This window comes from Schistocerca americana, chromosome 7 (assembly GCF_021461395.2).
Source record: "Schistocerca americana isolate TAMUIC-IGC-003095 chromosome 7, iqSchAmer2.1, whole genome shotgun sequence".
Taxonomy (NCBI): Eukaryota; Metazoa; Arthropoda; class Insecta; order Orthoptera; family Acrididae; genus Schistocerca; species Schistocerca americana.
This window is the reverse complement of record NC_060125.1, coordinates 305,494,198-305,508,344: the sequence shown is the minus strand read 5'-3', so window position 1 is coordinate 305,508,344 and position 14,147 is coordinate 305,494,198. Positions and strand designations below refer to the sequence as shown.

The window sequence follows — 14,147 nt, the reverse complement described above, 5'->3', positions numbered from 1 at the left end:
ATGGCGCTGTCGGTTGCGGTCACGAGTTGCTGTACAGACGACGCTAATTATAGAGCACTTGATTCTCACGCCATACGGGTATCTATATCCGGTAGCGTGCTAACGTTAAACTGCTCGTGACATTTTTGCTGTGATTCTTATCCTTGCGGCTGCTGTAGGCGGAACTACGAACCGTACAAATGATAACTGCTTGAGTCTGCCTCCATATCTCTGGAGAGTTGGGATATTAGAGCTACAACTCTGATTTTCTCCAGTATGAGTCGGTCACAAACTACATCCACTTAGCTGCAGCAAGAAAACAATCCGCTTGCGCTGTGGCGGGTTTGCGTATCATTAACATGGACAAATGCAATGAATATGGATATGATACTCTATGGTATTAATAAGGGAGGCATACGAACAACTACAGAAAAATCAGGATATGAGACAACTGATACGGATAAGCAGATCATGAGGTAAAGCTTCTAAGAATCTAACAGCAATAAAACAAATGAAAGCTGAAACAGTAATAATTCTGCATGACCATGGAAAAATAATCCAAAGGTGGTTGAATTATTTTGAGAAATTCCTGAATGAAGAAAATGTAAGGGTGAAACCTGAGGAAGGAGGGGCAAACGAATGATTAACGATGGACATAAGTAGAGGTGAATTCGAACGGGCAGTTGAAAAGATGAAAAATGGGAAGGCAGTTGGCCCAGACCAGATCCCCGTTGAGGTATGTAAGTGTCTCGGTAAAAAGGGAATTGAGCTCCTTTGGGATTAAATGAAGAAGATTTGGCGACAGTAGGAGATGCCAGACAAGTGGAGAACTAATGTACTGATCCCAACATTTAAGGGGAAAAGTGATGTGCAGGACTTCAGTAACTATAGAGGTGTTAAACTGATGCACACACAATGAAAATTTGGGGAAGAATTACAGAAGCAAGGTTACGCAAGGAGACTGTGGTGTGTGAAGAACAGTTTGGGTTCATGCCTGGAAGAGGAAGGACTGATGCAATACATGCTTTAAGGCGGATAGTGGAGAGACACGGGGAGATACAAGCCGATCTACATATGGCTTTCATAGATTTAGAGAAATCGTATGACATAGTCCCAAGGGACGAAATATGGAGAAGCGTGAGAGAGCAGTGCGTGCCACAGAAGTATGTTAGATTAGTGAAGGAAATGTACAGAGGAGCAATGACACAGGTGAGAAGTAGTGTGGGCATGACAAAGGAGTTTCCAGTAAAAGTAGGGTTACATCAAGGGTCTGCAATTAGTCCCTACCTCTTCGACCCGATTATGGATGTACTGGTGGAAGATGTGAAGAAGGAAGCACCATGGAATATGATTTTTGCTGTTGATGTGTTTCTTTGTGAGCAGAGCACCGACAGACTTGAGGAAAACCTGTTGAATTGGAGAATGGCACTAGAAGAAAGAGGGATGAAAATTAGCAGGACAAACTCAGAATATTTAGCACTGAAAGATATGCAGACGAGGTCTTGCAAGATCCAGGATGATGAGCTGAAATCGGTCTGCAAATTTAATTACCTGGGGTCGTACATACAGAGGGATGAAGAACTGGAAAGCGAGATACAACACCGAATAAATTGCGGTTGGAACAACTGGAGGAAAATGAGTGGAGTGTTGTGTGACAAGAAGGTGAGCATTGGCTTGAAAGGGAAAGTGTACAAGTCGGTGGTAAGGCCTGCTATGATATACGGGGCAGAGACATGGCTAATCATAGTAGCCCAGGAACGGAAGATGGAAGTGGCGGAAATGAGGATACTGAGGTGGGTGTGTGGGGTAACAAGGAAGGACAGGATCAAAAATGAATTTGTTAGAGGAGCTGTGAAAGTGGGACTCATGGGGGGAAAAGATACAAGAGAGCAGACTAAGGTGGTACGGACACTTACAGAGATAAGGGGAAGAGTATATCGGAAACAGAGTTGAAGATATAAAGATTGAAGGAGCGAGAAGGAGAGGAAGACCGAAATGAGGTGGAAGGATAAGATATCCGGGGACCTAAGGGAGAAAGGATGGAAGAAGGAAGAGGCAATGGATAGAGAACTATGGATGACAAGGATCCAAAAGAGCAACGCCGACCCTACGTGACGTGGGACAAGAAGAAGAAGAAGAAGACGAATAATTTATACCTGTCATAAATTACAAAATTTTTGTGTTGCATTGGTGGTCCCTGTTCGGGCGCCAGTGTGGCGGTTTTGCGTATCATCAACATGGACAAATGCAATGAATATGGGTGATATGATACTCTATGGTATTCTGCGGTTTGAATTCACTCTGATATTTAGCAGTTGCATTGATTTGATTTTGTAAATGATACTGACAATATTATACAAATATATAATGCAATATTCATACTACAATTTCTCCCAGATAGTTATTTTGTTCAAATTGCACAAGAATTCCACCTTGCATAGTGTAATAATGTTGACTTAAGTTGTGTTCTTATCACTAAAATTACAGATCGTACATCAGAGCTTTTATAATTTTTGTCTTCGATGGATTTAATTATTCTTAGCAAATTGATCATAAAAAGGAACCACAGAATACCACCTGCACACAACACTGACGTATGCTACCAGAAATATTATTCTCCATTTTTCGTGCATAGTTTAATTTTGGCTTCATACATCAGCAATGATATCTTGTTCAACAATAAATACCATCAGCACTGTTCTTAGAAGATGCAGTCTGATTCGATTATCTTTTTTTATATAAATAGAGTTCAGTACCACTGGTGCACATTTATTTGTTACATATCAGAATATTGTTTGCAGTTTCAAGTAATTTAAATTTGCCATTGAGATAAAAGTTAAGATGGCGGCCAACAAAAGGTAGAGGATTTCTTTTTAAATTAAGATTTTCCTATACTCAATAAATAATTAATCATTTAAATTGATGTCACCAAAAAAATTATTAATACTGTTTTGCAAATTAGTTTAACACAAACCCTTGATATTTCAACCAGAAGTACAGACGAAGTTGCTATATAATCGCAACTAACAATGGCTGCGCTTCTTGTAGCTATGATAAAACAATTAATACAAAATTATAATTAAAAGAGGAAGTGATTTTTCAATAATTAATCATAAATAGTTTTAACGCATTTGGCTCTATTTGTTTTTTACCAGCAAATGAACATAAAACTAGAATAATTTTACGTGAAATGTTTTTCATTCAACAGACGTCGAATTGATTCGCGTCTTGCGTCGGCGACGTACATCAGAAGAAGACGACAAAAGGGTACAAAACAAAAGAAATGAATGACATAGATTAACAAAGAATGAGAGACAAATATTGTCTCTGTTTTAAATAATTATCATCTTTTTAAGAAATAATTACGTAATTGAATGAATATTATTGAGTTACATAATTTTCCACACGTTCATATTCTACTCGTCACATTACAAGTAAATATATATATATATATATATATATATATATATATATATATATATATATATATATATCGTGGATGTTATAGCGTCTTAACATACACGATCCAATCACATTAACTTGACAAACGTCTGTGTTCGACGCCTACATGCAATAACCAATCTCAAACAGCAAGTGGCTTCGCTAACGGTGAAGGGTATACAAAACGCGGACAACAGTGCTGCCGTTCTCGTTATCTGGAAGTGGAGAGATTGCTCTGAAATCCAAAAGGGCATAATCAGTGTTCGCGTGCCGCCGTGCTTAAAGCATACCGTGGATGGCGGAATAGCACAATCCAAAACTGGCGCCGAGGCAACTGTTGTACCCCGTGGGCGTAGATGACAAGGGAGAACGATGGCTGCGGAGATGTGAACGGGCGAATAGACGTGCAACTACTGAGCATCTGACATCCCTGATGAACCGATTCCTCAACAACCGTTCGGCGAACGTTGCAGCGTTTGGGACTCTGCAGCAGTTCATGCTCATCGCTGTTCATCGGCTACGAAAACTGGAATTTGCTGGCCAATACCGGAACTGCATGTCGTCTGAGTACGACAGGTGGCGTTTCGAGATGAACACTTTTTATGCTTCATCGGAATGATGGCCGTCAGCTCTATGGCCTGAAACGTATGAAAGAAAAGCGGTCCACATCAGAGGAGGGAGTGATGTAGTCTGGGGAATGCTTCTGAGGCAAACCTTGGACCAACATGAGTGTGTATATATATATATATATATATATATATATATATATATATATATATATACCAAACAAATCCACAGCGTCCACTCGTAAACAATAAATAAAGTACGGTAAACACGCTGTCTGTAGCCGAGATGTCGATAGACTCACACGAATATCAGACCGCTTAGCTGAGCTTTTTTTCTTTTTTCTTTATTGAATTTCAATTCCCCCCCGAAGGCGGCTGGCTGGCAGCAGCTTAGTGCGCTGCTCTACAGCCTACAGACGTTTTTTTAAAAAAATGGGAGAAGAAAAGAAACAAGAAAAGCAGGTGATAAAACGGTGACTTAAAATGTAAAATGGTGGAGAAATGCGGAAAGTTAAAACATAAAGCAAAAGGGGTTGGCAATGTTAATAAAATACACAGGAATCAGACAAGTAACATAGTAGACATACAATTAAAAAACATGACGACAGTCTTGTGTCTGTTCGCAAGAGATAAAAAAATCACACCCAGCGACAGTATGATGGCCGTTCGCAACACTTCCCAAAAGACACGCACGGAACACTCACTGTAAAAACACTCACTGTAAAACACTGCACGAAAATGGCGGCACAAAGATGACACTCCCGAGCCAAAGGCAGATGGGGGGGGGGGGGGGTCTGGAGGAGGGGGAAATACAAGGAGGGAGGAGAGGAAGAAACGAAAAGGGGGGGAACCAAGGAGGGAGAGGACTCATAAGGGGGGAGAGGGGCAGGGCAGACGCGAGAGGGAATGAGAAGAGGCAGAGGAGGGAAATGCAAAGGGACTCGAGGGAGAGAAGGGGGCAGAGAGAGGGGAGGTGGGGAAAAAAGAGGATGGAAGGAGGGGGGAGAGGGAGCCTGGGAAAAGGACAGAGGAGAGGAGGGGGAGTGAGGATCAGAGTTGATAGGAGGGATAAATGGAGGGAGAGAGGGCATCATCCAGGAGGGGGAGTTGATGGAAGCCGCCTTGCGAAAGGAGACGAAGGGTGTAGAGATGGAGGGTAGGGGGGACACAACAGTGAAGACGTGGCAGGGGGCGGGGATGGGAGAGGAGAGGAGCTACCAGGGGGTGAGGGGCTTAGCTGAGCGAGAGGCAGACGTCTATATACCGGATACGGTACGTCACAATTGGCTGCTGGGACCACGTGCTCCACCGCGGTGCCCTCACGTTAGACGCCGGCCTGGAATGCGCACAGTCACGGCCTATGTCGCGACGGCTGTAGAGACCTCTAGCGGTAATCGAGGTCCTTGCGATCTGGCGCGGATTCGAAACCTGCAGCGCTCGGTGTCAGACGTTCCACATCATTTCGATAGAAGAATCGTTCAAATGTTCCATGGAACAAGTAACTAACTAAGTAACAAGGATGAGTTTACCGTAACCCCCTGGCCACCAAACTCTCCGAATCTAAACCCCATCGAGAATCTATGGGACCACCATGATCGTTGTGTTTGCGCCATGGAGCTTCAGCAGAGAAACACGGTGCAGCCGGCCACCTCGTTCTTTTAGAACCTCACTGATTCTCTTCCTGCACGTCTACACTTCAAAACATGGTTATTCAGGCTTTTGGAAGTTGGTCACTTTAACATGACTGGAGCGTCTAATTAAGAACCTCGCCGCCCGCATCTCGTGGTCGTGCGGTAGCGTTCTCGCTTCCCACGCCCGGGTTCCCGGGTTCGATTCCCGGCGGGGTCAGGGATTTTCTCTGCCTCGTGATGGCTGGGTGTTGTGTGCTGTCCTTAGGTTAGTTAGGTTTAAGTAGTTCTAAGTTCTAGGGGACTGATGACCGTAGCAGTTAAGTCCCATAGTGCTCAGAGCCATTTGAACCATTTTAAGAACCTCGCCCCCTTCACGTTACTGTGCAACCCATTAGCTTCCTACGCTAGTGTGAGCAAATAGGACTTTTATCACATAATTGAGTTTTAGAGATCGCAATTCCCAGAAAGTTTACACCGCTTAAATACGCCATTCAGTCTGAGCTTTTATCTAGGACGTAATATGAAAACGACTCCCGTAGTAGGATTTGTTATGGTGCGGAAAAGAATTTCGAGAGGAGCCTGCAGCGCTGTAGCGGCCCCACATGAGGCCAATCACGTAAAGCGGCGATCAATTGGGCGGCGGCCGGTGGGCTGCCAGCCGAACGAATGACTTTTTTCGAATACAAAGCAGGGCGGCGCTAGTTGTTTTCTACCGAATTTAACGGGAAAATTGACTGTACGCGGCCTGAATGGAGGCTCCGGCCGGCAAACACAGCTGGCGGCGCGGGCGCGCATTCCAAATGGCGCCTGCCGGGCTGCCGGGCTGCCGGGCTGCCGTCCAGTCCTGTTAACGCGAAATGTTGGACATGCAAATAATGACACTCGGCTCCGTCCCTGGCGCCTTCAATTCCGCTACTGCAGAATTGATGGAGTCTGCACGCTAATGTGTACTTGTCGTCTGCAGTCCGACAGTCGAAAAGAAGGAGATGAATGGTAACGCTTTGGTAGCGGTACGATGATGTACTTGTCTGGCAGCATATATTCAGGGTGGCCAAGTCAGCTGCTTGGCGTCGGATCTGGCGTGTTGCTGGCGACATTATTAATCTGATGTAGCCTTTCTGCTAGCGTCACAATATATCAGGAACCGAACTAAATATTTTGTGGTTACAATTAAACTGACTGTGTTCCGAGTGCTGTAGCGCAGGCTTTATAGATCACAGGACACTGGAGCATCGTAGGTATGTTCTTTAATAGGTGAGTTGGAGGAGTACACTGAAAAAGAATAGTTCCACATCTTGCCACCAGGTGAAAATATGGCGCTGTAAGCAATCATTCTGTGGTATGCCTGCAGGAGGAGTGGAGGAACGATTAAACACAAGACAACTGTGGTTAGATGTTTGGACAACATGGTTGTGGAGTGACAGCAGTTGATATAAGATTAACTTAGTATTAAGAAAACAGTCTTAATCGCGTTTTTTTTTCTTATATAGTGCCGACCGGTTTCAGGGCGAACATACTGTGAAATTACAATATATACCTTAGACAAAGCTAATGACAACCATCTTATAAGAGTGGATTACGTAAATATAATGTTTTGCCTGCTGGTCGACTGCTGATGGCGTCACGTCTATCAAGGAGTGGCAGGTGAATGTAAAGAATTTACTTTTTTTTCCTTTACTGTCATTTCCATTCCCCATCAGAGGCGGGCTGACAGCAACAATTTACCTTATGCCTGGGTTTATATAGCAAGCTATGATCCCGTGAGTGTAAGCAACGCCTCCAGCGGTGACCAATGGTAAATGTCTAGGCTTAAAAATTACAGTATAAATACAATTTGTGTTAAGTTTACAATTTAAAGAAATCATGTTCATTTTAGAAAAACATGTTATATAAATAAACATAAAAAATTATGTGAAATAACTTTTCAACGTCAAACTTATAAAAGAACGTTCCTAATTTACCTTATCTTCATTCGACATGTGCTATGGGGCAAGGAAACAATTTTCTGTCTTTATTCTATTAACTTTGTGCTTATTTATATCATAGTTCTATTATTTAATAACGTAACAAGTTTAAGTGTGCCTATCTGTAATCGTATATACATAGCCCTCTATTCCAGGTAGTATGGACGCCGTTGCCATGATAGCGGCCCAACATGGTTGTCCTCTCTGCTACGATGGTATCTGTTGCCTAGTCCAGGTCCTATGGACGCTGTTGTCATGGCAGCGGCGCATTACGGCTGCCCCATTTGCCACGCTGCTGTCCGCCGCCTATTCAGTGATAGGATCGATACCACACAACTGTGGTTGTGGCAAATTTATTAGTATACGGTCGCAAGTTATAACATGTGTTCAGTATGGTCTCCCTTCTCAGCAACATGTTGCATCCATAACACAGCACGGTCGACAGTTTCTCGCATCATATTTAGTGTACCGTAGTCTCAGTGATACGTCGTTGTATACTTTCCTTCAGATCAGGAAGCATCCGGGTACATCCCTGACAGAAACAATCTATTCAGACATCCCTGTAACAAGAAGTCACATGCATTTAGGTCAGGAATCGGGAAGACTCACTGTCTTGAAATTATTTAGAGAAGATGCGATCGTTACCGCAGATTTCTCGAAGCAAATGTCGCACCTGACAAGCGACATCTGGGGTCGCCCCATCTTGCATGAAAAGTGTGGTGTGGATGCAGCTACGTTCTCGCAAAGCTGGAGTCACAAGCTGCACGAGGAAAACGTTATAATGTGGAAATGTCACTGTGCGGCAAACAGGCCGGCGTGGTGTCATCTCCTCTAAGAAAAACAGACTGAGAATAAAGTAACTTCTGAAACAATCCACACAGTCACGTACACTGACTGCAATGGCAGTTCTTGCACAACGTGTGGTGGAGTAAAACTCCAAATGCGAAAGGTGTAGGCACTCACGGCCTCACGGCACAGTGCAGAGTACAATGTACTTCGTCCATCGAAAGAATATTGCCCAGCCAAATGTCATCGACTGAAAAATGAAAGGCAAAGTCACAGCGTTGAGGCCTTATTTGGACCACATTCTGAATCTTGTAGGGATACCAATGTAAAATGCCCTGCAAAACCAAGGGAGAGAAAATTCTCGCAACACAGCTCGGGCATTAGCTACAGAAATTTAGGCATGATCTGGCACTGTCACCTATAGCTACAGCAACTGAATCAACAACTGCTATGAGAAGGGGCCGCCTCTGTCTTCTTCTTGCTCCACCTGACTCACCTGTTTCTTCAGAATCCTTGACCATATTTTTTAACGCATTTGATGACATGGAGTCTCTTCAAAGTTGTTTCTGTCGGCGATATTTCCAGAAAGCAGTGCTGCTATTTCTGCTGTTCAGATAAAACGACTTTACAGGGAGGCCATCGTCTTTCTTCCCAATAGCCACTGCGTTTCGCAATGTCTTAGCCCTTAACACCAACAGCCATGTCACAAAGGATATCAAAACTCGTCGCCAAACAGTATACAGACTTTAAAACAGGAAACATTTCACATTCTGACTGCTTACAGCGCCATATTTTTACCTGGTTGCAGACGGTGTCCTGTAATGTATACAGCCCACACTGCAGCACTCTGAACACCGTCAGTTTAATTATAAACACCCGATGCTAGCATGTGGATTATCGGACCAGCTATGTGAATGCTTTGAAACACACCTAGTAAACAGTACACCACATGTTGTTCTTAGAGGAGAATAATCGCCGGCCGAAGTGGCCGTGCGGTTAAAGACGCTGCAGTCTGGAACCGCAAGACCGCTACGGTCGCAGGTTCGAATCCTGCCTCGGGCATGGATGTTTGTGATGTCCTTAGGTTAGTTAGGTTTAACTAGTTCTAAGTTCTAGGGGACTAATGACCTCAGCAGTTGAGTCTCATAGTGCTCAGAGCCATTTGAACCATTTTTTAGGAGAATAATCTGTTGTCGTAAAAATAGCTAGGGGATTACCACATACGACTGTTGTAGGAAAATATGCAAGACTGCACTCATTAATACCAGGGTATAATACATACATACTCTGGGATTGAGTTTGTGGCTCATTTGTGACGGTCATCGGTGATCAGATGGAGCTATGGATGCCTGTCTGTGCATCCTCTAATTTGACTCTACAGGCAGTAACAGTGCTGAGTTTAGAGATGAACAGTGTTTTAAACATCCATTCTAGGGTACAGCCATACCTCACCGACGAGAACGTACTCCTGTTGAACAGCTTCAGCCATTCGTATGGGTCGTGTTGTAGGACTGTGGGAAGCTGAATGGACGTATCAACGGATTGATCCACGGGCAGGAAATAATGTATCGGTGGTATGTTGCTCTTTTCAACAGTGGTCTGTCATACATCTCCATATCTGTAGATCAGGTTCTGGACGTCCACATAGTACAGATGTCCATTAAAATCAATGCATTGTGCGAGTAGCAATGGCCGACTGAAGATTTTCTAGGTACGAAATCCGAGCACATGCTGCACCTGCTTTGTCATCGGGGACCACTGGAAACCGTGTGTTTGCAGTAAGATTAAGATTGCTTGTACCTTCAGCTAAGTTGCCGCAGACTCCACGACACTACCAAGAGGTGAGTGGAGAGTGGAATGGCACCCTCTTGTCTTCAGCGATGAGAGTAGCTTCTGTCTGTATGTGACTGACAGATCTTCATGTGTATGGTATAGATCTGGTGAGTTATCTATTCCAGAGTGCATCTGCCCATGACACACATGTCTCTTCCTAGGCTACATGGTGTTGGAGGCAATGGTTTCAACTCTCGGTCACGTTTTATATTTCTGCAAGATAAAATAAGAAACTGCACAGGCCGTTAACCCTGTAATGCTGCCATTTCTCCGACAAGACCGTGATGTTATTTTTCAGCAGGATAATGCACATCCACATGCAGCGACTGCCGCTACTTAAATTCTAAAATTTAATGTGCTTGGACACACATTCTTCAAATATACAACCTCCCCAATCATGCCACTCCATAGCCACAAAAATAACTAATTTCGATTTTTGAAAATTTGTGATAAATCTTACACTGCGAAATCGTTTTTTTTTACAAAATGCTGTTCTGCAGCTCAGGTTCTTGCAACATAGCTTCTTATAATCAAAACAATTAAACCACAAGGTTTAATATAAGCAGCATGTGCTACCAGCTGTCACTGTAGTAATGCGATTTTTGATCCCTAGTTCCTCTCGATAAAAATCAGCACAAGTTATTCCAGTGAATTAAAAAGGATTACTTGGGAGATGCCGAAAGGTTATTCCGGCGATTCCCAACGGAAATTAAGCCGTGACTGCTACTACACAAGATGCTGCTTAAGCGAGCGAGGTCACCAGATCTATAGCCCACTGAAAATGGGAGGTGCATCATTATTTACATGAAATGTCACGACAGGGTATTAGTGAGGGTTATTGGATTATTTCGAAGATATGAATTTCAGTTCTCAGAAAAGCGGACAGAGAGAGTTAATGATGATGCTAATGATTATTTATTTTGCCACTTACTTGTATTATAGTAATTACCCCGTAGTCTCCATCAAGTGAATAAATTATCTCACCTATAAAGTTTCCAGAATATTAACCAGAAATGCGTCATACAGCCCATTCGCAGTTGGAGGAATTTCACTTGACTCAGTTATATCTCACCAAAGGATCGCCTCATGCTGGTTACTTCTAAAGATGATAAGATATGAATGCAGAAGGGATTTCTGAATTTAACTCGATGATTTATTTCACACACTCTTAACCCCATTGGTGTGCGGGAATATGCCATATTAGGTAATTAGAGCACAGTTGTATCACTTTACCGTAATCTGCTGTCTGCAAGATGCTGCCGCTGGCGCATCACTAAAACTGCTCTGTTTCTGCCGTTGGAGTGCCGCCAGAACAGATGAGACGCACGAAGTTGTAATCTACACTCCTGGAAATTGAAATAAGAACACCGTGAATTCATTGTCCCAGGAAGGGGAAACTTTATTGACACATTCCTGGGGTCAGATACATCACATGATCACACTGACAGAACCACAGGCACATAGACACAGGCAACAGAGCATGCACAATGTCGGCACTAGTACAGTGTATATCCACCTTTCGCAGCAATGCAGGCTGCTATTCTCCCATGGAGACGATCGTAGAGATGCTGGATGTAGTCCTGTGGAACGGCTTGCCATGCCATTTCCACCTGGCGCCTCAGTTGGACCAGCGTTCGTGCTGGACGTGCAGACCGCGTGAGACGACGCTTCATCCAGTCCCAAACATGCTCAATGGGGGACAGATCCGGAGATCTTGCTGGCCAGGGTAGTTGACTTACACCTTCTAGAGCACGTTGGGTGGCACGGGATACATGCGGACGTGCATTGTCCTGTTGGAACAGCAAGTTCCCTTGCCGGTCTAGGAATGGTAGAACGATGGGTTCGATGAGGGTTTGGATGTACCGTGCACTATTCAGTGTCCCCTCGACGATCACCAGTGGTGTACGGCCAGTGTAGGAGATCGCTCCCCACACCATGATGCCGGGTGTTGGCCCTGTGTGCCTCGGTCGTATGCAGTCCTGATTGTGGCGCTCACCTGCACGGCGCCAAACACGCATACGACCATCATTGGCACCAAGGCAGAAGCGACTCTCATCGCTGAAGATGACACGTCTCCATTCGTCCCTCCATTCACGCCTGTCGCGACACCACTGGAGGTGGGCTGCACGATGTTGGAGCGTGAGCGGAAGACGGCCTAACGGTGTGTGGGACCGTAGCCCAGCTTCATGGAGACGGTTGCGAATGGTCCTCGCCGATACCCCAGGAGCAACAGTGTCCCTAATTTGCTGGGAAGTGGCGGTGCGGTCCCCTACGGCACTGCGTAGGATCCTACGGTCTTGGCGTGCATCCGTGCGTCGCTGCGGTCCGGTCCCAGGTCGACGGGCACGTGCACCTTCCGCCGACCACTGGCGACAACATCGATGTACTGTGTAGACCTCACGCCCCACGTGTTGAGCAATTCGGCGGTACGTCCACCCGGCCACCCGCATGCCCACTATACGCCCTCGCTCAAAGTCCGTGAACTGCACATACGGTTCACGTCCACGCTGTCGCGGCATGCTACCAGTGTTAAAGACTGCGATGGAGCTCCGTATGCCACGGCAAACTGGCTGACACTGACGGCGGCGGTGCACAAATGCTGCGCAGCTAGCGCCATTCGACGGCCAAATCCGCGGTTCCTGGTGTGTCCGCTGTGCCGTGCGTGTGATCATTGCTTGTACAGCCCTCTCGCAGTGTCCGGAGCAAGTAAGGAGGGTCTGACACACCGGTGTCAATGTGTTCTTTTTTCCATTTCCAGGAGTGTACTTACTCGTAACACGAAGCTGCGTGCTGGCTTCCAAGTAAGAATTCACGATCACGCCACAGGACTCAGTATTCCTACCTTGCATTTGCACAATAAAGCACAACAGCACTGGCTTTCATACTCACCATCAGTTACACACATTATGTACAAATTGAGCTATTCCCACAGAACATAAATCGCTAGTATCAAAATAACAGTACTCGCCCTCTGAAGATACGTGACGCTTCGAGTACTGCACGAAGCACTTACCTCAAACACACAGCTCCTAATACTCACTCCGGGCTCCTGGGAGCGAATCCGCCAGTGTCCCGACACATCCATTGTAGTTTCATGATAAGACGTATCAGGAATAAACCCTTCAACAGCTGTTAGTTGGCGTACAGAAAGTCTGTTACAAATTGTGTCGGCCCTAAATAGGGTCTTTCCTGTAGCTAGGACATTATTTACTTAAAGACTTAAAGCAGGTGCTCGAACTGGCGACCCTCTGACGTGACACAAGCTTGGCGAACGGTGTTTTGCCGAACCCTTTCAAAGATTCTGGCATTGCCCTAATGTGACTGGTGGTATTTTAAATGCTATTCATTAATTCCTCTTCGTTTCTAGGTGGTTAACGTCCGGGTGGGTGAACTAGAACCTTGAAGAAATCCCACAGGACAGAGTTTGGTGGCGTGAGGTCTGATGATCGCTGGGGCCATGTCCTAAGAGCACCTCTGCCAATTTCCCGGCCGTCGGAAAGTTCACTTAAATATCCACGGACAGCACGACTGTTATGTGCGGGTGCCCCATCATGCTGCAACCACACGCATAGCCGTAGGTACAGGGGAACATCTGCCAGCAGGCCGGATAGCGTTTCTTGTTAAAAGTGAAGGTAATTGGCCCGGTAAGTCGAAGAGGTAAGCGGACTGGCCCAATCAGATGGTCACCCACAGTACCTGCCCAAAGGTTGACCGAAAATCGTTCCTGGTGTCCATGGACGTACGTGACGTGAGAGTTTCCTCTTCCCCAGTAATGAACGTTTCGAGTGTTGCAAAGGCCATCCTGATGGAAGGTGCACTCGTTGGCAAATAACGCAATAGCGGGGAAGTCAGTATCTCATTGAACACGTTGCAGAAACCACCGGCCGGCCGCGGTGGTCTAGCGGTTCTAGGCGCGCAGTCCGGAACCGCGCGACTGCTACGGTCGC

General features: G+C 45.3%; 1 protein-coding gene across 1 annotated transcript; it reads left to right on the top strand.

Annotated features, from left to right (window-relative positions):
- The first annotated feature begins 1,179 nt into the window (after positions 1-1,179).
- On the top strand, positions 1,180-1,932 carry LOC124622894. The gene has a single exon (XM_047148684.1). The coding sequence runs from the start codon at positions 1,180-1,182 to the stop codon at positions 1,930-1,932; it is 753 nt and encodes a 250-aa protein (XP_047004640.1).
- The last annotated feature ends 12,215 nt before the right edge of the window (positions 1,933-14,147 follow it).